The sequence below is a fragment of the Battus philenor genome, unplaced genomic scaffold (genome assembly GCF_028537555.1).
Source record: "Battus philenor isolate CCGP_79_NKW_IND1 unplaced genomic scaffold, ilBatPhil1.0.hap1 SCAF_11, whole genome shotgun sequence".
Taxonomy (NCBI): domain Eukaryota; kingdom Metazoa; phylum Arthropoda; class Insecta; order Lepidoptera; family Papilionidae; genus Battus; species Battus philenor.
In genome coordinates, this window is record NW_027181673.1 from 7,031,666 (window position 1) to 7,054,216 (window position 22,551).

The window sequence follows — 22,551 nt, forward strand, 5'->3', positions numbered from 1 at the left end:
TTGTCACTTTTTTAATAAAATGAATTACATAATTTTATTGCTGAAAGAATTTGTATTTAATGCATATTTTATAACGTTAAGCTAAAATTTAACAAACTTTCCAAAATTAAAATTAATATTAGGCTATAATATTTTTTGTATTATAAAACGGGAGAATTAGAGGCTGAACGGTTAATGGAGGTTCAGGTTAGCAGTGTATTATTAGAAGGTGGAAGAAAAATAAATACAAACTGATGAATGTGCTCAGTAACCAGATTAATTAATTGGTTCCTTTAAAAATAGTGAAAAACGTTATAGCAAGACTATTTTTAAACAACAGGGACGACCTTATTCGTCAAAACACAGCTGTCAGCTGTCAAGTAATTACGAGATGCGAAACAATCGAAATTGTTGTTGTATTTTTACTTTGTTCTCGTCAGTGAATTAAATAAAAACATGAAGAATTTTCCAGTTTTTGTGTTCCCTGTGGCGTTGGAATTTTATTTAAATGCTAGGCATACACATAAACAATTGTTGACTGTTTACAATCCATATGATTTCTCTGTGAACTTTAAAGGTAAATTTTGAAGTTACCATTATCAAATTAAGCCATCTGGTACTTTCTAAAAACTTACATATTGTTTTCAGTACTATGCACTTCACCGAATAAGTTTACTGTTATTGATCCCGAGGGTGTAATTGGGGCGCAAAGTTGTATAGATATAGTGGTACGATACACACAACCTTCCATGTCACATTGCAACACAACTGAGAAATTCCGAATAACAATGTATGATAGAAACACTCAGCAAGTAAGTGTAGTATTTCCCGGTCGATTTTAAGTTAAAGAATATTTAAAACCAATATCTTCTATGTAATATCAACAAAATACAACAAACATTGAAGCAAAACTTGTATGCAAATGTTTTAAATTCAATGTTTTTAATTTCTATGTATTTATTTATCATTATTCATTTACATAGTGTTACAAAAGAAAATTTGATGAATACTTTTGAATAATGTTAAATATTATATAAGTTGTTTTTTACATCCATTAATGATAAGAAAATCTGTTAACTGTTTATAAACACTTAATGTGCAAATAACATTAACACAGACTATAACTGGTTTAAATATTTTTGCTGTTAATATTATATATATTTGTAAATAATTATTACATATCTCTACATCGTCATGGTGCTTAGACATTTTTAATACATAATAATCCAAATTAGGAAAATAATTGTTCTTATTGTATTATCTTTACATTATTTATTTTTTCTGATATTTTGAATTTTCAAATAAGATGTACCACATTAATTGATAGCAATTGAATTATACATTCAACCTTTTTAATCTTGTATGTGTATAACCAATCAATCTGTAAACAGTAAACTATTTTTAAACCATTCATCGCTACATGTGTTTTTTCATATGTTTCAGGCTTTAGGTAAGAGAGACATTCCTACAAAACTTATAGAGGGAGAGCCTCTTAATACTTTTCAAGAAAGTTTAGGTGAAAATTTCCATCCATTAACCACAAAGGCTCAATCTATTAGACCAACAGAAGAACTTGTTAAGTCTACATGCAATCATCCCTTACATCAAAGGTAACATTATTTTGTTTTAGTATATTACTATTATTGCAGATATTACAGGTTGTAAAGTATTTTAATTTTTTTTTCTTTAAGTACTCTTCGTTTTAGTAAACTAGGTGTTTATTTATGACAAACAAGATATCTAACAATTATTTTAAAAATTTGTTGTTTATGCTGAGATATGCATAGATAGTTTAACAATGCTTTGGATAAAAAGCGAATCTTATCATTAAATTATTAAATCTACTTGTTTATAACTTGAAATAGAAAATGTAATTTAGATAACTAATTATCAATCACTATTATCATGTCAGCTGATAGAGTCCACTGCATGGTTTAGTAATGCTCACATCAAGTAACTTCTCACAACTTTGTTGTTGGTCCACCTAGTAGTGGGACAAGCCAGGCCTTCTCTAATTACTTGTTGTGCTTATTACTTGAGAACCTTTTGGCTCCCACTGACAATATCTTAGAGATGAAACTATAATAGTTTATATTACTTATACAATTTGTCTGGAAACACCTGTGTTTGAGGTTGTGCTGCAGTTTAAATCTTGTTGAAAAATTACACCCTAATTTTTATTTTCCAATGAAAATGTAATCATAATACTTTGATTTTAATCAAAATAAAGTCAATTTAGTAAAATACTGTAATATAGTTGGTTTCTTCAATCATTACTTTGTTAAATAGAGTTTGATGTACTTGTAGTACAGCTAAAAGTCACAGGTTTACTTTGTTTATAACCTGGTCCATCCAACACTGTCTTAAGACTACACTGAGGACTAGACACTTTATTTAAGAGGCATAAATTTTTAAGATAATGTTAGTGAATCTTGACTAAAAAACTAAATGTATTCACAGAGATCAGCAACCCATCAATGTAGTTGCAGTGGCAGTTAGCATATGTTGTATAGCAGCTCTCTTGCTACCTACTCATCCAGAGAAAGTAGCTCCATCACAGTTGCCAGATTGGCTACACATTGGCTCAAACCTGAAACTTGTGTTCTCATTTGTACTTGGACTGGTTAGTATGCTAGTTTTACGACCGTAGTTTTTTTAGCATCAAATACCAATTCAACTTTTGGGGCTACTGGTGACTATGAAAATAAATAACCTAACATTCACAATGTAATGATTACAAAGTCATACCATATATTCATAATTTGTTTTAACAACTTCTGAATATGATAACTTTTAAATAAAAAAATCATAAAAATGCATACTTAAAATTGTAATTATTGATCGGATAATCTGATGCATCAGGTTTGACATTTGTGTTCGTTATTGTACAACTCTACTTTTAATCCAAATTACATAGTAATAAACTAATCAAAAGAATTGTATTGTTTTCTTAATCACGCAAGCAGGTATGGTTGTCCATCTTACAGCCCATTCCCATCTAGAGATTTTCATTACAAGTAATAAGCATCTGAGTACCCGATCTCTGGAGATAATGCCATATATTTTCATAACAATCATTGTGGAATATTATCTTTAATTTTTTTTAAAGAACTTACATATTGCTAAATAAATATATGAATTGCATTTACGTTTATGGTAAAATTGGTTAACCGTTACCTTTCAATGCTATCATATAAACAAGACTTGTTAATACAGGTAATCTCTGACATATTGATACATGACAAATATTTTTGACTATTATAAAATAGTTGTGATTTTTTTCTCTTTTTATGCAAGTGGGTGTTTAATATTTCTACTGTAATAAACATAAATTTTAAGTATTACTTTTATATATTAGGTGAGGTAAAATATTAAGAAAATTGGTAGAGGGTGCTAAATTAATTTTAGTATTATTGTAATAGTGTGATATTTTGCAGCAGTATAAATAATTGAGTGAAGGCTGTGGTTTATTATAGTATATCGTTTTGTCCAAAGGCAAATAATAATATTTTACTAGACAATCTCAACATTACATGATTAACTAATCTGTTAATTAATAATTTAATAATTTCCAATGCTATATAATTAAATCTTGAACTTTTGTATAAATAGTGAAAATGTAACAAAGATCTATTGTACATATTAGGTTTAAACAATATTTCAATAATGTAATTTACATTTTTAAATTGAGTAATGGGACCACCTGTAATCTGTTCATACCAAATATATCCATTGCCAGCAACAGGGTGTTTTAATTTAACATAGTATTTCAGAATAAAAATTAACACATTGTAAACATTTATTTATTCAATTCCATAACAAGTTACAACACAGTCGAATTTCCAGTGGTCTTATGCAAGGAACTCTGTATTAATTGCTATTAAATTAAGACTAGTTCCCAACGGTGACGTCATTGTCTTCTTGTGGATGCAGGACCTTTTCACCTTGTAAAATAACTGTATAGGAAGTGTCACGGTCACACATGAACCTACTAATTTTATTTAATTTCTAACCAAGTTTTGTTGACAAACGAGACTTTAAGCAACAGTTAAAGTGCAATAGGACTATAGCTCATGTGCAGTGTCACTATGGGAACTTCTAATGATATTACTGAAGGTATATGAATAACTGTATAACTTTGACGAGAAAAAAGTTTGCATGCAAACACATATAACTGAAGTGTGATTAGGTATATCAAATATATTCTTAAAATAATCATTATGTAAATATTTGTACCACAAAGTAAAATGCATGGTGTGCAATATATTTATATATATTTCGTTCAAATTTTGATCAAATGGCAACAATTATTGTATAAAAACTAATTAATATTTTACGCAACTTTTATAATCATATAAAATTGGCATATTCTCAATAATGAAAATAAAAAGTAATATGTAATAAATATATTATTAAGAATGTACGAATGAAGGAGTAGAAACTCCTCTGGTTCTCTGTGCTTTCAGGTGTTGCGGTCCAACAATTGGGGTATAATAAGCAGGTTCACATGTGACAGCTGTAAATGTTTATCTTATTGTTGTTACTTAACATTAAAACTTTAAAACAAGTGTTAAGTATAATAAATGATTTGGTTAAGGACCATAGGTAACAAGTCTTTGCTACTTGATACGAAGACAAGAATACCTAAACTATGGCAACATATAATTTGTCAACTTAACTATTTTATAAAAAGCAGGCAATAAATTCTTTTTTTAAGGGTGCATTCATTCATAAAATATTTGGAACCTAAACCTTTTTATAAAGTGAATATATAATAATCAAATAGAAGTGAAAATTTATTAATGTTGCCATTACCTTTTAAAATCTTAAATATCGGCAGTTTTAAGTAAAAAAAAAAAACTAATAAAAGTAAACTAAGCATAACAGCATAGCAATATACTTACACATACTTCAATTACAATGAATTTGCAATAACAATTTTTATATGATATGTAGCATAGCCTTAGTGATTAATAACATTTGAAAAAGCTAATCTATGTATCAGGAACTTGTGGCTTTTTAGGCCTGTAACTATTCTAATTTAAATCAATTGCTATGTATCACAATGTACTCTTTTGTTTAATGTCGTAAAAACACTATTCCTATGACTATATATAGCTTTTAATATCTAAATATAATTAAACGTAAATGGCAGGTAGTTAATTTCAATAGCTAGACATACAACTTTAAATAAAAAGGTCTCCTCATACAACATCAAGCCGAAATTAGGAATTTTCCACACCCTGTTCTTTGTTTTATACTATGACTATAAATCATAATTGCTATTTTTTGAGATCACTTCTGTAAACAACAAATAAAAAAAATTATTTTGAAAGTAAATAGCAATTTTTTTAAACACTACTGAAAATTACTTTCTTACAACATTAACACCCAGTTTATGCCCCAATTGCGACTTGATATTTATCTATGGAATACCCATAAAATTATTAAATATAAATTGGATATGCTACAAATCAACCATGATATGAGTAAATAATGGATGGAGTACTGTCGCCACTTCAGTATACTTTAAAGTGTTGAGTCCATCTTCAATCATTCCTTTTTTTGTAAATGTCAACTCAGGGCTTTTTGCATTCCTAAAACATGCATATTGTTTCAGACTTCAAAAAAGTTAACAATGGACAATTATTCATAATTTTTGCTACTATTACTTTTAAGGAGCCTAAATTTACAAAAATGTTTTTTCTTTAATATAAATAGTTTATGGAAAAAATTATCTATATTTAAATCAAAACTAATTTAATATCAAAATAAAGGCAATTATTATATGCTGTATGCACAGGTTAAGGTACATAAGTTTAAAAATATTATTTTTCATTTCATTATAAATTACCAACAATAGTTCTAAATTTACGCTTACCAAGATCTTTCAGGATTATAAGGAGACTTGAAATATTGGCTAATTTTTGGATCGAATCTACAAGGTTTTAGGTTAAATGCTTCTAATCTTTCATATAAGTCATCATCTTCACCACTCACACCAAAATATTTGTTGCTCATACCATTTATATCTCTAAATTGTTTTGCCAATATAGCAATTGCCCCGCCAAAGACATTTGAATATGCCAAGACAAACCTGGAAGTAAAATCCATTAAAAACCTAGATATAATGTAAGTCAATGTTTATTAAAGTATTTTAATAAAGTCTAGCGCCACTAGTGGAGGTTGAAAGTGGGAAATCTTCATTATATACCGAGAGTTGGTAAACTGTTACTTACATATAATTGTATGCCTACTTATTTTGGCCCTCTCAAATAATGTTTAGAGAAAACAACCATAAAAATCAATGGTTAAAAATTTAAGTACTGCCCATTCTTTTGTAAGGAATACAAGGACATTTTGCAGATCAGAGAAAAGTTTAAATTCTAAAAAGTGCATCCTATCAGTATTTTAAAATTCTTATTAACTTTATACAAGCTGATTGGAAATAAGTGTAAAAGATTTAAAGTGGTTTGCTGGTAATTAATGTATGGCTTACCATATAAATAAATGTGTTAAGATGTAATAATGTAATGTTAAAAATGGCCTGTTGCATTCCAATAGAAAAAATATATTAATGTAAGAGTAATAACTTTATAAAGGGGTATTGGAAATAGGTATATAATAAATTAATCCTTATATTATTAGTGTGTTATTGAGAAAGATCAAACATATTTCACAAAGACAAGCACTAATAATGTTCTCTGCAAAAACTTATGAATACAAATCTTGTAGACCTTTGGAATGAATACTACTTACTATTGCAGGAATATATCCTTGGTTTCTATAGATGCTCACTCATTGCCTACTATTATTCAAGCATTATTTCAGTTTCTGATTTAGAGATAAATTAACAGTTTATTTTAGTGCATACTATATGTTAAATAAATGATAGATATCCAGCTTTATATACCCATGTAGTGACACTTCACAATAATTAAAGCTCTGTTGTATTTAAAATAAATGCCAATAAAATGATTTTGTGGCAGAATGAACCTATTTGCATCTACATAAACTATTATAATGTATACTAGTGAAAGGAAATATTTATACTTAGTGACTCTCCAGCTGAACTTATTATTGCTGCTCCACATGTGCCGAGGGTTTTTTGTACATGCATATACATTAGCCGGCGTTAGTGGTAGCATATCAACATCGTGTAGAATGAGACAAGGATATCCTGCATTTATTGCAGTTATTGCACCAATATTAATCAACTTGGCTCTGTTGTATGGCCTTGAATCCAGTTGTTCTACTACATATATTCGATAGTGGATATGTTGACGACGCAAGAACGAGTGCATATGCACTAAAAAAGTTCGCAACAATTCGGCTTTGTCCCTGCATTCATTAAATGTGTTTAGTACATTAAATTATCAAAAATATATAATACTACGAATAAAACATTTAATACCGATAAGGTACGATAATTGCAGAACTGAAGGAAGCTTTACATTCAACAGGAGCGTATTCGCCGCCTTCTTTGATTCTATAACTCTCATTCAAATCGCGGTCTATAGACGTAGCAGGCATTGTTACATCGTAATATATAATATCATGGTAATCACAGGTAACAAGGGCAGTACTCGTATAGTTTTCAGCTGTTTCTTCATGTAGTGCGTTAAGAATATTTTGTTTTTCTATAAAGTCATACGTACGGCGTGAATTCATATCAGGGTGCAACAATAGAACTAACACAGCGATAATAAATAATAAATAAAAATACTTTTTTTTTCGCGCATAGCGCATCATAAAATAAAAATTAATATAAATTATTACAGAAACACATTAAACTTTTGTTTTTATTGATCAGCTGATCTCATTGCAGAGAAAAACAATGTTCCGCATTATTCTGACACTGACACTTTAACGATTTAGTGCTGTTCTGTTTGCAACTATTAAAATATAAGCTTTTTAGCAGAAAATGGTTTACAAATCTATGAATTAAGTTATTATATCAAAACAATAAACTTTATACAAATAAAAGTTGTTTCGCAATTTCTTTGAAAATTCTATAGATTTTTGTAAGGTATTTTTATAACTGCAATAAGATACATTGTTAATAAAAATACCCGACATTGGAAAATATTTGACAATGATATAAATCGTTTCATACTGCTTAAAAATGTTTTAATTATCACAATCTGTTTAATAATAAACCTGGCGTGTAACATGAAAAAGTATTAAAATGACAGTAGACAGTAAAAAAGAAACTAACACTGAGGACGAAGCTAAGGATTCGGTAATAAATAATTCAATTGAAGTCATACGGAAATGTTCTAAAGAAAATATACTTGATATTTCTTGGGAGCCCAATTTGAACAATTGTAAAGACGATGAGAGCAATCTCACACCGCCGTTTGTGAGTATAGTAATGACTGACGAAAGTAAAATTAATAACTGTACGCAAACAGAGCCGATTGTTGCTCATATAAACAGTAGCGTTGTAGATGTAAACCTGTCGTTTAGTAAATACTACAATTTTGAAGATTCTACATCTAACGAAAATTCCGAGTTGTGTTTAGCAAACAAACGTAACAGAAAAGATTTCTTTGAGGACAACGAGGAATTTCATCCCTCGAAGAAAAATAAATCTACTGGACATAGCACACCAAGTTATTCGACAGATTATTTGACGGAATGTAATCCATTTAAATCATCGGACTCGTCTAGCAAGTTGTCAACAGGATCAGAAGCATCGTTTAAGTCAGTAAACAGTAATAGCTCATATAAAATACGCAAAAGAAGATTGAAATCGGAGACAAATTTGTTTAGAGACGTAATACAAAAATCAAGAAAAACCTATATATCCAGTAAGTATTTATAAAAAATATATAAATGTATTATTTATAAAGATAGATATGATTTTAGGAGAAAAGAACCTGAAGAGTAGAGAGAGGTTCTATATCCTAATTGAAATAAAAGTCTGATATGTAAAAATATTTTCTCTTGTCAATGGTTGTAAAAGCAACTTTAGTACTAGGCATAGGTGTTTTATTTATACTGATTGGTGTTGTTTGAATAATTGATACACTGGTATCGTACAAGCTATGAAACTCATCGCCAAATATGTAATTGTCTCAAATTTCTTGCTACATTCTATTACAAAGTTATTTGTTTGGGCCATGTGCTCTATTCACTAACTTCGTCCAAAACAAGTTCATTTTCCTTTTTTCCTAATCCCCAATTTTTGTAAAAGATATTAGAATTTGAGTTTTAGCTAGATCTAAAAAAGAAGCTGTTTCACTTTTTTAGGAGAAAGATACATTGGCAAAGAATGTAACTTGCTATCACAATCATTATATTTATTGCGTTTGGTTATTAACAAATATGGATAAGTCCTTAACAAAACAGATTTAGCGAAATAGAATACTTACATTATACTACTCGAATTTGGTTTACATGCGAACGACATTTGCGCCCAGTTAATAAAAGTACAATAAAAATCAATTTCCAACGTAAATATGAATATATATGAAAAACCAAGTCCTATGAGGATCTCTACATCACGAATTTAATTGATAATTAAATATCTCGTACATTCGACAACACGCTCTTATGCCGTTTAGTTAAAATTTAAGATTAAGACATTTATACGTTATTAAACGAAGGACTTCCGTGGCCTAATTATAAGCATAGAAGGTCATCCTAATGACTCAACGCACTGTAACAGTTGATTTATGGATATTTAGAAGTTGATTTATATAGAGTTAACTTCGTTGAATTTCTTGGTTTTTTGTAACAAATCTTATACCGTTTGTTTAAACTTTAACAATGTTTATAACATAAAATATTTACAAAGATTGGTTTGTCACACTATCGAAGTTCAGATAGTTTTACGAATGCATGTATTGCGTAAAGGTTAATAGGTTATTGTAATATGATTATTAGTTTCATAACTTTATGAATAAAAATCAACGGAAAAAAGTCACTCGTATAAATATAGCGAAGTGACATCATCCGCATTCAAAACTAACGCTTAATAAATTCCTAACGAATTGCATTGCGATTCAGGTTTTAAGCGAACAAGTATCGTTAATGTTTACAAAATAATAAAAAATGTGCGCTAAGAGAGACTGTGTGAGATTGGATCTGGAGATTGAGTGTGATGTGGACACGGATTTGTTTAATGACATGGAATGGTTCGTGTTATCAGGTGAAACTCCGCGCAAAGATAAAGGCGTCCGTCGGGTTAACCGCTCGAAGCCATGGCGTATTTTGGACCTTTGCACATGGATCGGTCGAAAGGTAAATAAATATTTTTTATAGCATTTTTGACCCAAGCTTTCATTGTAGACATACATATTATTATCATTATATATAGGTAGAAAGGTTTTAATGCACATGTTAACGTGATGCCTCCTTAAGTGCATTTATCTTCTGAAGTTCTAGTTGAGTTTCTCCTGATATTTGGTTATGTATTGAAATTTAGCTATTTTGCTTGCGGATTTTCAGAATAGGCTTATACGCTAAATTTCATTAATCACTCCGTTATTATGAAATAAAAATATAATAAATAAGCAAGTCAATGGCCTAAAAATAAAATAGAAAACAATTTGATCTATGTTTGTCATACCAACCAGCTTATAGACAGCAAGGTATAAGTTTTAAGAATTGCCACCATGATCGGTCTCCGCATCCAACGACGTCCTATTATTATCTTGACTACGGTGATGTCTATAGTAAATGTGATTAATTAGTTAAATAAAATGAAACAGTTTTAGTAAAAAAATTCTCTCGGCTCTTCTCGAACATGAGACCGATATACAATATAAATAATGTGTGATCATTTCTCTCCAAATCTTAACCTATTTAAATAACTTTTGATTGTAATAATAGTATTACATTCAAAGGTAATAACATTTCTAACGTCAATTTTTTTAAATCAACCCTATAAATTAGCCAATAACGGCTACTTGGGGTTTAAAACAAGACGTAACTTACATTGCAACATAAACATTTAATGTGCTATTAATAATTTGTATGATGAATTTTTTATGTCTCTGTCATCCACCTACTTTCAGTTATTTAACAATGGCCACAACTTGTTACTTGGAAGCTTTTGTAAAGCATAAAAATACGTGACAATAGGTGAACATTACCTGTGCGCTTGAAATTAGATTAAATTTTAGGGCTATCAATCTATAACCGGACTGTACTCCGACATACTTCACGAACCTAACGTTTGTGCAAGTGGGTGTAATTTAATGATAGAAGAAATTAAAGAACTAAGGAAGTTTCTAGAAGAACTAAATACAAAGCAATCGCGATTGTCACAAGAAAACGAGGAATTGCATGACAAAGTGAAGAAGATGTCCGTGAAGATCGAGGAACTGGAGAACAAGCTTAGCAAAAGGTAAATGTTGTATTATACTTACAAATTTACATTTTGAGTAATAACATACATCGTTTTGTAAACTTTTATGACCGACGGAATAATAATTACACTAATTTTATAAGTCTGTTCCATTATCTAACAATAAATTAAAAATTATTGCTCCCTCCTTTCTCTCTTCGATACGACTTCTTGGCATTCTAGATATTCACTATGCTAGTGCCGAGTCCATCTCTAAGTAGAGAGAGGGTCTAACGACCCGCGTAGCAAGCCTAGAGAGGTTTGCTTACAATGCATTTACCTTCACCGAACTCCTCTCCCTATATCTCACTAGGTCGTAGTACTTGTTTATCTTAGGGTTCTGTTCGGGTAGTGTTCCTGTTTTTCTAGGAACAGTAAGTTCTGTCAGTACTACACGTTCAAAAGTTTTTTTTAAATAAGAATTTTTTAAATAAGAATCGGCCCGATTTAGAAAACGTCACTGCTGTCTCCTAAGCCTAATTAAAGTAAAGTAACTTGTGTTACTAGATAACAAAAGTCATATTACTGCACTTCAAATAATACATTGTGCCGTATATGTATGTATATATATAGCATAATTTAAAGACGTGACATAGATTCATAAGAATCTCTTTTTTTACAATAAAATTAGCACCTCCTGAAACACAAAGATGTCTGTTTATATGTTGAAAATGAATATTATATAAATAATAAGCTGTCCCAGCGAAATTCATTCCGCCTAGAAGCCAATGAATTGCTTACTGATTTTAAAATTGACACAAAATTAACTTCAGTTTTTAACACGCCTGGACTGATGTTTTTTAAATGTATTAAGTTTTATTTGATGATTATCATATTTCAATATTCATTATATTTTACAAATCCAAAAACACAAAATCGTAGAAAATGGTCCAGTCATTTTAAAATGGTGTAACTAATACAAATTTGTTTTATGAACATAGATTTATAAATAATATATAATTTTGTTCGTGTCAGTCTTCTCCCAAATTCTATAATACTATGGCAAACACAACGCATGCTTCAATTATGAAATATACTCTGTTACGACTGTGTGTATACCCGATAATAAAGTTTATCAATGAATTATTCGCTCCTATATGAACCATATTGTAAAAATAGACACAAAAAACCGGTCGAGTTTGTTACTCAGGGCGCGTTTGATGCTCTTGTATCTCTAAGTTGAAGGATGCTGTTATAGGTAAGCTCAATCTGATTTGTTTCTTTGTAATTGGGCTCATTTTTCGTAAAGAGAACTCTTAACGTGTAGTGTTGTACGTCATAGTCATCAAGTCAGCAGATAGACACCCACTGCAAGGCACAGTTCTCCCCCAAAGATCGGTACAATGACCTGTTTAGCGCTGCGCACGTCCAGCGTCTTCCCGCGATCTTATCTATGTCGTTGGTTCACATACACGAGTCACTGTAAATGATCCTATTTGCTTTCATTTAGCAAGCAAAACAAATAAAAACTTTCCTTTGAGACACCTAATAAAAGTTCCTTTTCAAACTATTTTAAATAGCAGTCAACAGGAGTGTCGCCCAGAGCCAGTGAAAGGACCTCCACCACCACCGCCACCTCCTCCTCCTCCCCCGCCGCCACCACCACCACCGCCACCGCCGCAGCAAGCAGGGAAACTAATGGCGCGCTCGAATACCATGCCGCGATGTGGTTCCGCGCCACCAAGGATAACTGCGCCCAGGTTGACCATCACGCCCGAGGACATCGCTAATGTTAAACTGCGAAAAGCCAAGGTATCATGTCCAGTATTTATTGAAATAAGCACACCTACAGCAATAGACAGTATAAGTTTATATTAGTTTCATACAACTACCTAACTTAAACGTCAATAATCAGAAATCAATATGAGACGACTTTCTAAATAGTAATAAAGAGACGAACAATCGATTGTGTGTTAATTTTATAATAACACTTTCTTTAGAGGGAATACAATTAAATAATATATGAAAAGTATTTAAGAATCCTCCAAAAATATTAAACTGTAACCCAAAATATCTTCGTGTTAAATTGATTGTCAGTGTTGTTGTATATTATGAGAATGGGATGATGTAATCAGAGGTTTTTACTGTGGGGATGTATATAAAAAAAACTTTTGCTAAAAGACGACGGAAATAAAAACAATTCTGTATTTTTTTGTACTTAACAATTATTACTATTTAATTCTTGTCGGTGCAACATGTCCTCAGTGTGAAATTATAAAAGTCACTTTCCTGTGCAACAGACAATAAATTGTGTAATAAAATATATTATGTTTTAATTTTAATACACATTAAAAATAATAGATTTTTAATCGGTATAATGATAGATTCGATATTTAAATAGGTTACAGATTAAACAACAATTGTTTAGTGGTGCCGTTTTTTATTTAATTTATCTTTTCTTAATAGGTCACCTTAGGTTTCAGATTATATAGATTTTTGAAGAAGTCATCATTAAGTGCCATCATCACTTATATTTCAAGACTAAGGTCCTTCAATCCGTAAAAACTAGAAACTATAATTAAGGGAAGTGGTCACTATTTGCCTAGCATAAGCGCTACTCCATTCCGATTCAAAGGCGTACCTGAAAAAATTACTGGCCTAATAAGTCAATCATCTTAATTCTATTGATCAGCAGATATTTTCTATAGCTTATCGGTATAGAAATCGGTAAAGTTCATCAATCTACCTCCAGAACATAAAATATTATAAATTAACACTTATGGTATCACTTTCTATACTGGTGTGGCTACAGGATAATCCAGTGAGGTCGAAACCGGTACCAAAGGAGAGTCAGCCATTAGTCACTCAAGACATGTTGCAGTCGACTCGCGCCAAGCTCGGACGGTCGCGGCCTGTAGCCGCCTCCACGCCTAAGCAGCAGCTCACCGAATTAGAAAAGTAAGGATCTACTTTTTAACTCCTTTAAATGATAGATGTTTGTTTATTTCACATTATTCTGACCCAAGCATCCGAAATATTTGTTGAACAATGTTTTACGCGTAGGGAGGGGATGTCTATCTTAAAGGAAATAAAAGACTGCTATGAGAAGTAAAAGACAATAATGTTCCATATGGAATACCGTTGCTGAAATGCTCTTGTTGACAAAGTTACAAAGTTATTTATACACCTTCGGGAATAATATCAACACAGCCGCACGGCGCGGCGCACGAGTTATAGAACTCTTGCACTTTAGCCGATACATCGAGTCCGTCGTCTATCAATAAGACGATTATTCACTCTTTGTTTGAAGTGTGTCATCGGTCAGGGCCCGCGGGTTGACAGTTGTGCGATAGCTTCTACTTTGGCAACTACAACATTTTATTTACCAACCGCAGTAACTGAAAACTGACCGATCTTCGGAACTCGCAACTCGAGTGTGTGCAGTTTCATTGAGATATTTGTCAACAGATAGATGCTGGGGTTACTTCAACTGCTCCATCTGAAAACTACCTGATGTTTATTAACAGGAAGACATTTAACTTAATTAGACAAAAGAGTACTTATGTATTAGAGAAACCGCCCCAAAAGTTGCTCTAAGGCTATTGTAACAGAAATTGCGTTACCGCCACCGCAACAAAAATTACGCTAATGCACCAATATGGAGCCGTCTTTTTACGGACGCGCATGCGTTGTGTTTTTCGATTTATTGTAGTTTGGAGATTGTTGACTCCAATTTTAATAATTTGATAATTTTTTTGTTGTTGATTTGCGCGGCGCGACTGTGGGAACTTCTGGCAGTTGTAGAAATAGCCATGTAACTTTAATAATATTTTATAGACGTATTTCGTAATAATGGAACTATTATTTCAACACAACAATCTTTTGTTTCATTTAGGATAAAGAATATTTTTCTATTCCTAAAGCGTTATTGGACAACAAACATCATAAGTACCATTTTAGACCCTTGGATTACATTCATCATCATATCAGCCGATAGATTTTTTGATAAACTAAGTTTTGGGAACGTAATCTGTTGTGGAGTTAGCGTAACATCTGCTGCAGTGGCGTAGCGCTTTTTGTTGTAGGGGTGTTAATACTTAAGTACTGTTAAAAGTAATAAATAGATGCACTAAGCCATCGTTTCCTCAGATGTCTACTGCAAGAAACATCAGTGACGTCACTGTTCAGACGTCGCGCGTCACGTGGCTCGTTCCGCAGCGCGGAGGAGCTCCGACTGCGGCCCTACCCCGCGCGCTCTCCGCGCTCTCCTCGTTCCCCGCGCGCGACTTCCTTGTCCCGCGCCGCCACGATCACGCCGATAAAATTCCCACTACTAATAACAAATAAAGAATAAACTTCTTAGATTACTGATTTCAGTAATGTGCAACATAAAATAAATTTACTACCAATTATGACGTTTCCCCGGTATGTCAATACGGGCATATTTGTGAAGGTGCGTTAGGGAATGCGGCGTGTGCACAATGCGCTTAAGCAAAAATACGCATTATCTATTGCTCCGGCCGATACATAATTACATTGTACTATAATTTGAGTAATGTATATAATATAATATAATATAATAAAAATATTCCTCAAATTATAATATACATAAATGAGAAACATGAGACAACTAGGGGGTGCCTGCCGCCACAGAGGTTCTCAGTTTTCTTATAGACGACTTTCAAAATTTAACTGGTTCTGGTGGACTTGTAGCTACATTTCAACCATAATGCCTAAAAATCTGAAGATTAGCTGTAACTATGGATATTTGCAAAGTCCAGACAACGGTGTAGTTGGTCGAAAATAGGTTAATTTTTGTGGACAACATTTTTTGATCATCCCAATCAATACAGACTCTTGTCGAGTCTTCTGAGGTCCTCTGGAGGTCTACCTGAGGACCACTATGGATATTAAGTTTTAATACTATCTTTTTTAATATACATTGGTATAAGAAGCGGTTATTATAAAGGGTTTACAACAATATTTTTTTGTAAAAACAAATTCAAGATAATTTGTACTACTAAATAAACCATCTTTCAATGTCTTTAGTTTGTCTTTGTCATATTAAATTTCGAAATTGTGTCATCCAATGTTTTACTTGATTTAATTTTTAATAAAACCAACAGTTGTTGTATAACTGTAAGTTACTTATATGTACGCAAAATTCATTTTAATTCTTTCACCTATTCTTTTATGACAATTTTTACCGTCTCTAACACCTAGACTCATATTTTTAATAAAAAAACAACTATGAAAGACTAAATTCTCACGAAAATATATTATTTCGAATATGAATCATTGTAAATTGATTTTATTTTTTAAATAAATATCATAATTTCATAATAAGTTTTTCATTACGTACCTTAGATCAGAAAATATGTCGTTTTTATTTAGTAATTAATTTGCTTAAAACTTAAGTAAACATATGATATATGTATATATTTTCTTCTGTTCACCGTTGTATTAAGGATGATGATAAAATTAGCAGACGTAGTAATTTAACGCCATTCGGTAACCGGTCTTGTCGAAAACGAGGACGGATCTCAAATCACAGGGAACGTCAACCCCTATTAAATTAGGCAGAAGCGTTGCTGGAGTTTCTTCTCTTCTTCCAATGCTATGCTTAGCAAGTGATAAAGTCAAAGTCGTGCCCTTTCGGGCGCCTTTATGTCGGAATGCTATGACAGATGATAATGACAGCCTAAGCCGAGGTCTCATTCCGAGGAACCTTTACGCAGTGTCGTAGCTAGGGGGTGGCGAGCGGGGCGGCCGCACCAGGCACCGCAAGCAGGGGGGGCACCAAAGTTGAAAATATTTTTTTTATTTTTTTTTTGAATGATGAATAATGAAATGTTAAAAGAAAAATGAGAACCATAATTTAAAGTATATAACATAAAAAGAATGTCGATTTTTACTATTTTTGTGCTAAAAAAGTTGTAAAATAATATGAACATTAAAAAAAAGTAAACGGTTACAAATTATAATATACACAGTGTTTAAATGCCTTTCATTCGCAAAACACATAAAGTGTTTTTTAAAAGGGCCCTAAATCACAAAACACATATCTGTGTTTATGAGATGTAGAAGAAGATATATATGTGTTCAACATTTAAAGACATGAATGTATAAACCAGAAAGATGGGTTCATAAATCATAAATCGATAGTTGGGCTAAAAACAAGCCAACTTTTGGACAAAATTATGAAATTTGTTGAAATCTTTTTGGCTAAAATCTCGGAGCATATGCTGCAAATAGTCATAAAAAAGCTAACAAGTATTGACAAATTTTATTATCCATTTGACTTTTATGCTACATTTATAAATATTTTCGAAAGGTCTTAAAGAAAAATTACTAAAAGGAAATTAGCATTACAAAGAATATATTCCGCATCGGCCGTTTAATACTAGATTTTAAAAGGTTTTTTATTGTTGATTAATCATTAGTTAAAAAAATTATAAGAACATTAATATTAAAACATTAAATTATTTAACTTATTTGCGATTATGCTAAACGTTAATTCTTGTGCGTTATATTAAACTTTTTTGCGTAAATAATGGACTTCAGCTCTTTAAATCCTTCTACAACAAATGGACTGAATTTAGCAGCGCGAAATAATAATGTGCCAGCTGTTAAAAGATTTCTTAAAAAAATAAATCCTAGTTGTGTTGATAACAGAGGATGGACTTGCCTCCACGAAGCAGCTTGTGGTAATAGTTATGAAAGTCTGAAGCTGATCTTAAAACATCCTCAATGTAGACCCCTAGCTGAGGATCATGAAGGCAATACTGCACTTCAGATTGCTTGTAATTACGCTGCATCTGTCAAACTTATAAGAGCATTGTTAGAAAATGTGCCAGACATAGTAAACTATGGGAATTCTGAGAATTTGACACCATTGCATGTTGTAAGTAGTCAAGGGAGATTAGATGTAATTCAATTGTTTTTAGAGTATGGTGCTATGATTGATGTGCAAGATTTTGATGGACACACTGCATTACATGATGCTGCTTTGGCTATGCAAGCAGAGGCAGTTAATATTCTACTTTGTGCTGGAGCCGATCCCGAAATTTTGAATGACTGTAATTTCACAGCCTTTCATTTTGCATGCTATAAAGGCTGCTTAGAATCTGTTAAAACTTTATATCCATATGTGAATGATATAAACCAAGTAACCATAAATGGTGACAGTGCACTAATGTTAGCTACAATGGGTTCATGTGACAATGTTGTTTCATTCTTATTAAAAGTAGGAGCTGATCCTCATATTAAAGACATTGAAGATGATATGGCATTGAACATAGCACTGAAAAATGGTCACTGCAATATATTTAAATCACTCTTGGAAGCTACTAGTAAAGAGAAAATAAATCATGATATTATACTAGATGTATGCAAGCCACATTATTTAGATATGGAAATACTAGAATGCTTATTATATTCTGATTTAGGACCAGAATTTTTTGATTTGGTTGAGCCGTTTCATGTGATATTGGAAAAAATTGGTTTTGTTCAACCATCATACATGGCTTCTGCATCATTGAATATATATCTAAATATATGTGAGTATGTTTTTAAAAAGTCTCCAGAAAAATTTGAAGAATATTTTAACTTATTTCTTTTAAGAGGAATTTCTGTTGATGCTTTTAACATAAATGAGTGTCCACCTCTTGTGTACTTACACTATGCACCAAATTCAGATTGCTTTACAGAGGTAAGTTTATACATATGATATTTCTGTTACCTTAAAATAGTTCACTTGGATTTAAAGAATCACTATCACAATCACATATGTTATGTTGTTTGATAACAACTCTAGATAGATAAATGCATATTTACTAAAAGATAAGGAGTTGGCTTATTAAGCATTAAACCTTAAAAGTACTTTTGAATAGAGTGCTTATATATGAGGGAGAAGGCTATTCCAGCTTATTATCCCTGTCCAAGTATGACAATAACAAACTACACCTGTTTATGCATATGTATTATTTTAAAATAGTTTCCCTTATAAAGTTATCTATTAATTACTTATTGAAGCCACTTCTTGATTTTTTTATCCAAAAAAACTTCATATAAATATTTAGCCCAAATTTTGTATTAGCGGGACTGGCAAGTAATGTCATTTCTATCAACATATTTTACAGAAAAACATATTGATTTTTAATGCTCAGGCATTAAAAATTTGTATGCTAGATGGCAAAAGGTTGTTGATAAAGAAGGTGGAAATGCTGTTGATTAGAAATAAAATTTGTTAAAAATATAATCATGTGAATTTAACTTTAGAAAGCAACATTATTTTCCAGTCCCCCTTATACTATGAAAACTGACCAATCAATTGTTCCTAATGTAAGGCATAACCTTTCCATAAATCACTTAAGTAGTTAATATAATTTACCCATCTTAATTCATTTTCACATAAATAAATATAAAAGATTTTCATCTCTGAGTCATTACAATTTTTCTGGAACCAATAGGGCTTAGAGATTTTTTATTAACCCACAAGGGAGGTTTAAAGAGCTTTCATAAAGTTTGTGGTGTAGATGCTGTCCCCCACCCAGCTTTTTAAAAAGTAATCTATTCTATTTTTAATAATAAATCTGATACATTCGTTTACTTGCTCTAAATTATTATTTTATTTTTTAGAGATGTTACTAAATTATTTGTCTTATGATTTATACCTAATTCTGTCATGCTATCAATTAAAAATATAGTATTTATATTGGTGAACCTAGATAATTGATCGTTATATTGTAACAGAATTCTGGATAATCAGATGAGATATTCATCCCCCAGTTGTAGTTGTAAGTTTATTATAGAAAACATTTCTGTATGGAGAGAATCCCAAGATATGAATAAATGAACAAGACAACTATACCTGATTGTATTAGTGAGATAACAAACTGCATCTGTAGTGCCCTTGGAAATAATTCTTTTGATTTATTTTCTCATCAATGTTAAAGCTACTTTCATTCTTTTTATTTAAAAATTATTGGTAAAAATGCATCCAAATATCCAACCTGTGTAAGGTGATTGGTTATAGGTGTAAAGTGATTAATCTGAAAATCTATTGGTCTATATCACAGACCAAAAACTTCTAGCAGTAAGAAATTGTACAGTAATTATTTTAATTTTGAAAATGTTTTTTTTTACTATATTACCATGTCATTAATTATTATTTTGGAATCCATTGATATTTGGATATGGTGTACCACAAATTGACAGAAAATAAGCTATACATTCACCACTTTGAAGCTTTCACACCCAAAACCAATCGCTCTGTACTAAAGTGGTCTATGTAAAGTAAAAAAATGTATTCAATATTGATTAACATATCACATGAATTTTTCACAGGTGTTTACATTTCTTTGTGACCATGGATGCAACATAGATTATACTTCAACTGCATTGCCTTCAACCAAAGAATGTTTCATTCCTGATGCATTTGTAGCATCAGTCTCTGCTAACCCAAGTACCATACCAGAAATGTTGCCATACAGTTTATATTGTGAACCTGAATTCTTATTAAAATTTGCATTACATAATTTTTCATTGGGAAGAATACCAATAGAGGTATGTTTACGCAATATTAGTTTTCGTAATAAATATACTGTTATGGATACTCAAGCTGTATTGGCGCGCGGCTCTATGTAGTATGCTTGTCAGTATGCAACTTTGAATTTTGTCGCAGTAATGCGATAGTTGTCGTCCTACCAGCACGTGTTCGCATCACTGTTATGAGGAGCCAATACAAAAATTAGCCATTACAGTAGTGATATAGTAAATAAAAATGCATGCATAGTCACTATGTCGGTACAATCTGGAAGCACTTATGGCACCGCTTATCATGTTGTGTTAAATATCGATACAAATATTATTACTAACATATTTTTAAATACAATATGTTAATTTATTGTAAACAAGAACTTAATAATAACAATTATTTAAGTCCTAACTTAAATTTTGCACCCTCTATAAGTGCTGGAATAATGTCTAATAAAATATCCTGCATTATAGTACCTATAATGTTACTGAGCTTTATGATCTTCTTTTAGCGTGTCACTTCATTGCATAACAAATGACTTTTGTTAAGCGATTCGACTGCCTCAGCATTAGTTGTTTTGGGCAAGTTGATCTAAGTTGGCCTCCGTACTCCAAATTACTGCCCAATCTGATGTTAAGTCAACTTTCTGTCATAATTATTACAGTTAGAACATCCATTCCTGTACATATGACTCTTCCATAGATTTCCGGTTAGAAGTGGACTGCATCTCGTTTCTTAAATTATCCACCTTTTGGATGGGTGTCCAACACTGTGCTCACCGGTCTGTAGTATCACCCCATGTGGCCGGCCTGTCAATTGCCAATTCTTTGTGTTATGTCAGTTTCGTTCATCTACGATACTTCTCATTACTGTACGATTTCGCAGAGCATAGCAAGTTCCAAGATTGATTTAAATTCATCCTCATCGAGAACTTGGGTAATAGAGGGAGTATACAAGAAGTTATTCATGTTACGATCTCTCTTTTTTTAATAACTTCATAATGTTTATACTCACATTTTATACTATTATTGTAATTCTATGCATAAAAGTCGATGATTTATGAAGTTTTATTCCTACTAACACCAATGGTTATGGTCCCTGAGGTACTTTCACATATTTTATAAATAGTTATGTTTTTTTAATGTTTTACCAGCACATGAATAGAGTTAGTGTTTATTACTATACTTGGACCAAACAGTTATAGTAGAAATATGTATAGTTAAGGCATCTTCTCTTCTTGCTATTTTTGTTTTTTCAAATCAAATTTGAAAAATGTCTGAATTTGTTAACTGAAATATTATTCTAAAATAAGTCGGCATTAGATATTAAGTATTAATTAAACATATTATATCTTTTTTTTAGGTGCAAGAGCACGTATTGTTACTAATAGGTGTGGACATAGATAAAACCACTGTTAAAACACTATCATATGCAGTGTTGCCATTAAAACATTTATGCAGAGTGAAGATAAGAGAAGTAATGAGACATAAATTGTGTGGAAAGCAGACATCTAATAATTTCCTTAAAATCCTTAATGCATTAATATTACCTCCTGTCATAAAAGATTACTTACGGTATAAATAAAATCATTTATTCCATAATTTATAATTGTAGAACCATAGCTCCTGAGATTATTGCTGCAAATTTACACTTTCATCATGCTTATTTATAATAAGTACATACACATATTGTAGTGCTTGATGTATTGTTATGAACAATGTGTAACTATAATAAAACC

At 31.4% G+C, this 22,551-nt stretch overlaps 4 protein-coding genes across 5 annotated transcripts; 3 read left to right on the forward strand and 1 right to left on the reverse strand.

Annotated features, from left to right (window-relative positions):
* The first annotated feature begins 262 nt into the window (after positions 1 to 262).
* LOC137928742 (motile sperm domain-containing protein 1-like) lies at positions 263 to 4,151 on the forward strand. Its single transcript, XM_068771698.1, has 4 exons — positions 263 to 556; positions 628 to 791; positions 1,423 to 1,589; positions 2,440 to 4,151. The coding sequence occupies exons 1-4, from the start codon at positions 436 to 438 to the stop codon at positions 2,627 to 2,629; spliced, it is 642 nt and encodes a 213-aa protein (XP_068627799.1). The 5' UTR covers positions 263 to 435; the 3' UTR covers positions 2,630 to 4,151.
* Positions 4,152 to 4,950: 799 nt separating this feature from the next.
* LOC137928731 (beta-1,4-galactosyltransferase 2-like) lies at positions 4,951 to 7,788 on the reverse strand. Its single transcript, XM_068771687.1, has 4 exons — positions 7,394 to 7,788; positions 7,033 to 7,320; positions 5,861 to 6,076; positions 4,951 to 5,576 (listed from the first exon to the last, which is right to left on the reverse strand). The coding sequence occupies exons 1-4, from the start codon at positions 7,729 to 7,731 to the stop codon at positions 5,447 to 5,449; spliced, it is 972 nt and encodes a 323-aa protein (XP_068627788.1). The 5' UTR covers positions 7,732 to 7,788; the 3' UTR covers positions 4,951 to 5,446.
* A 324-nt stretch (positions 7,789 to 8,112) lies between these two features.
* LOC137929994 (uncharacterized) lies at positions 8,113 to 15,844 on the forward strand. 2 transcript variants are annotated; one of them, XM_068773146.1, is made up of 6 exons: positions 8,113 to 8,792; positions 10,136 to 10,227; positions 11,112 to 11,335; positions 12,856 to 13,087; positions 14,088 to 14,233; positions 15,425 to 15,844. In XM_068773146.1, exons 1-6 carry the CDS (start codon positions 8,168 to 8,170, stop codon positions 15,627 to 15,629), a joined length of 1,524 nt encoding a protein of 507 aa, XP_068629247.1. In that variant the 5' UTR covers positions 8,113 to 8,167; the 3' UTR covers positions 15,630 to 15,844. The 2 variants fall into 2 exon arrangements, with proteins under 2 accessions (XP_068629247.1, XP_068629249.1); XM_068773148.1 differs by having other exon boundaries at positions 12,859 to 13,087.
* A 1,894-nt stretch (positions 15,845 to 17,738) lies between these two features.
* Positions 17,739 to 22,544, forward strand: LOC137930311 (ankyrin repeat and SOCS box protein 3-like). Its single transcript, XM_068773545.1, has 3 exons — positions 17,739 to 18,986; positions 20,624 to 20,842; positions 22,176 to 22,544. The coding sequence occupies exons 1-3, from the start codon at positions 17,829 to 17,831 to the stop codon at positions 22,395 to 22,397; spliced, it is 1,599 nt and encodes a 532-aa protein (XP_068629646.1). The 5' UTR covers positions 17,739 to 17,828; the 3' UTR covers positions 22,398 to 22,544.
* Positions 22,545 to 22,551: the final 7 nt, after the last annotated feature.

Excerpts from the sequence above, each read along its gene's own strand:
- LOC137928742 (XM_068771698.1), top strand. The coding sequence starts at position 436 with ATGAAGAATTTTCCAGTTTTTGTGTTCCCTGTGGCGTTGGAATTTTAT. Across the intron at positions 792-1,422 it reads ATGATAGAAACACTCAGCAA|GCTTTAGGTAAGAGAGACAT; the intron begins GTAAGTGTAGTA and ends CATATGTTTCAG. Across the intron at positions 1,590-2,439 it reads AATCATCCCTTACATCAAAG|AGATCAGCAACCCATCAATG; the intron begins GTAACATTATTT and ends ATGTATTCACAG.
- LOC137928731 (XM_068771687.1), bottom strand. The coding sequence starts at position 7,731 with ATGATGCGCTATGCGCGAAAAAAAAAGTATTTTTATTTATTATTTATT. Across the intron at positions 7,321-7,393 it reads GCAATTATCGTACCTTATCG|GGACAAAGCCGAATTGTTGC; the intron begins GTATTAAATGTT and ends TAATGAATGCAG. Across the intron at positions 6,077-7,032 it reads TTCAGCTGGAGAGTCACTAA|GTTTGTCTTGGCATATTCAA; the intron begins GTATAAATATTT and ends TTTTACTTCCAG.
- LOC137929994 (XM_068773146.1), top strand. The coding sequence starts at position 8,168 with ATGACAGTAGACAGTAAAAAAGAAACTAACACTGAGGACGAAGCTAAG. Across the intron at positions 8,793-10,135 it reads AAGAAAAACCTATATATCCA|GTGAAACTCCGCGCAAAGAT; the intron begins GTAAGTATTTAT and ends TCGTGTTATCAG. Across the intron at positions 13,088-14,087 it reads TTAAACTGCGAAAAGCCAAG|GATAATCCAGTGAGGTCGAA; the intron begins GTATCATGTCCA and ends GTGTGGCTACAG.
- LOC137930311 (XM_068773545.1), top strand. The coding sequence starts at position 17,829 with ATGGACTTCAGCTCTTTAAATCCTTCTACAACAAATGGACTGAATTTA. Across the intron at positions 18,987-20,623 it reads ATTCAGATTGCTTTACAGAG|GTGTTTACATTTCTTTGTGA; the intron begins GTAAGTTTATAC and ends AATTTTTCACAG. Across the intron at positions 20,843-22,175 it reads TGGGAAGAATACCAATAGAG|GTGCAAGAGCACGTATTGTT; the intron begins GTATGTTTACGC and ends TCTTTTTTTTAG.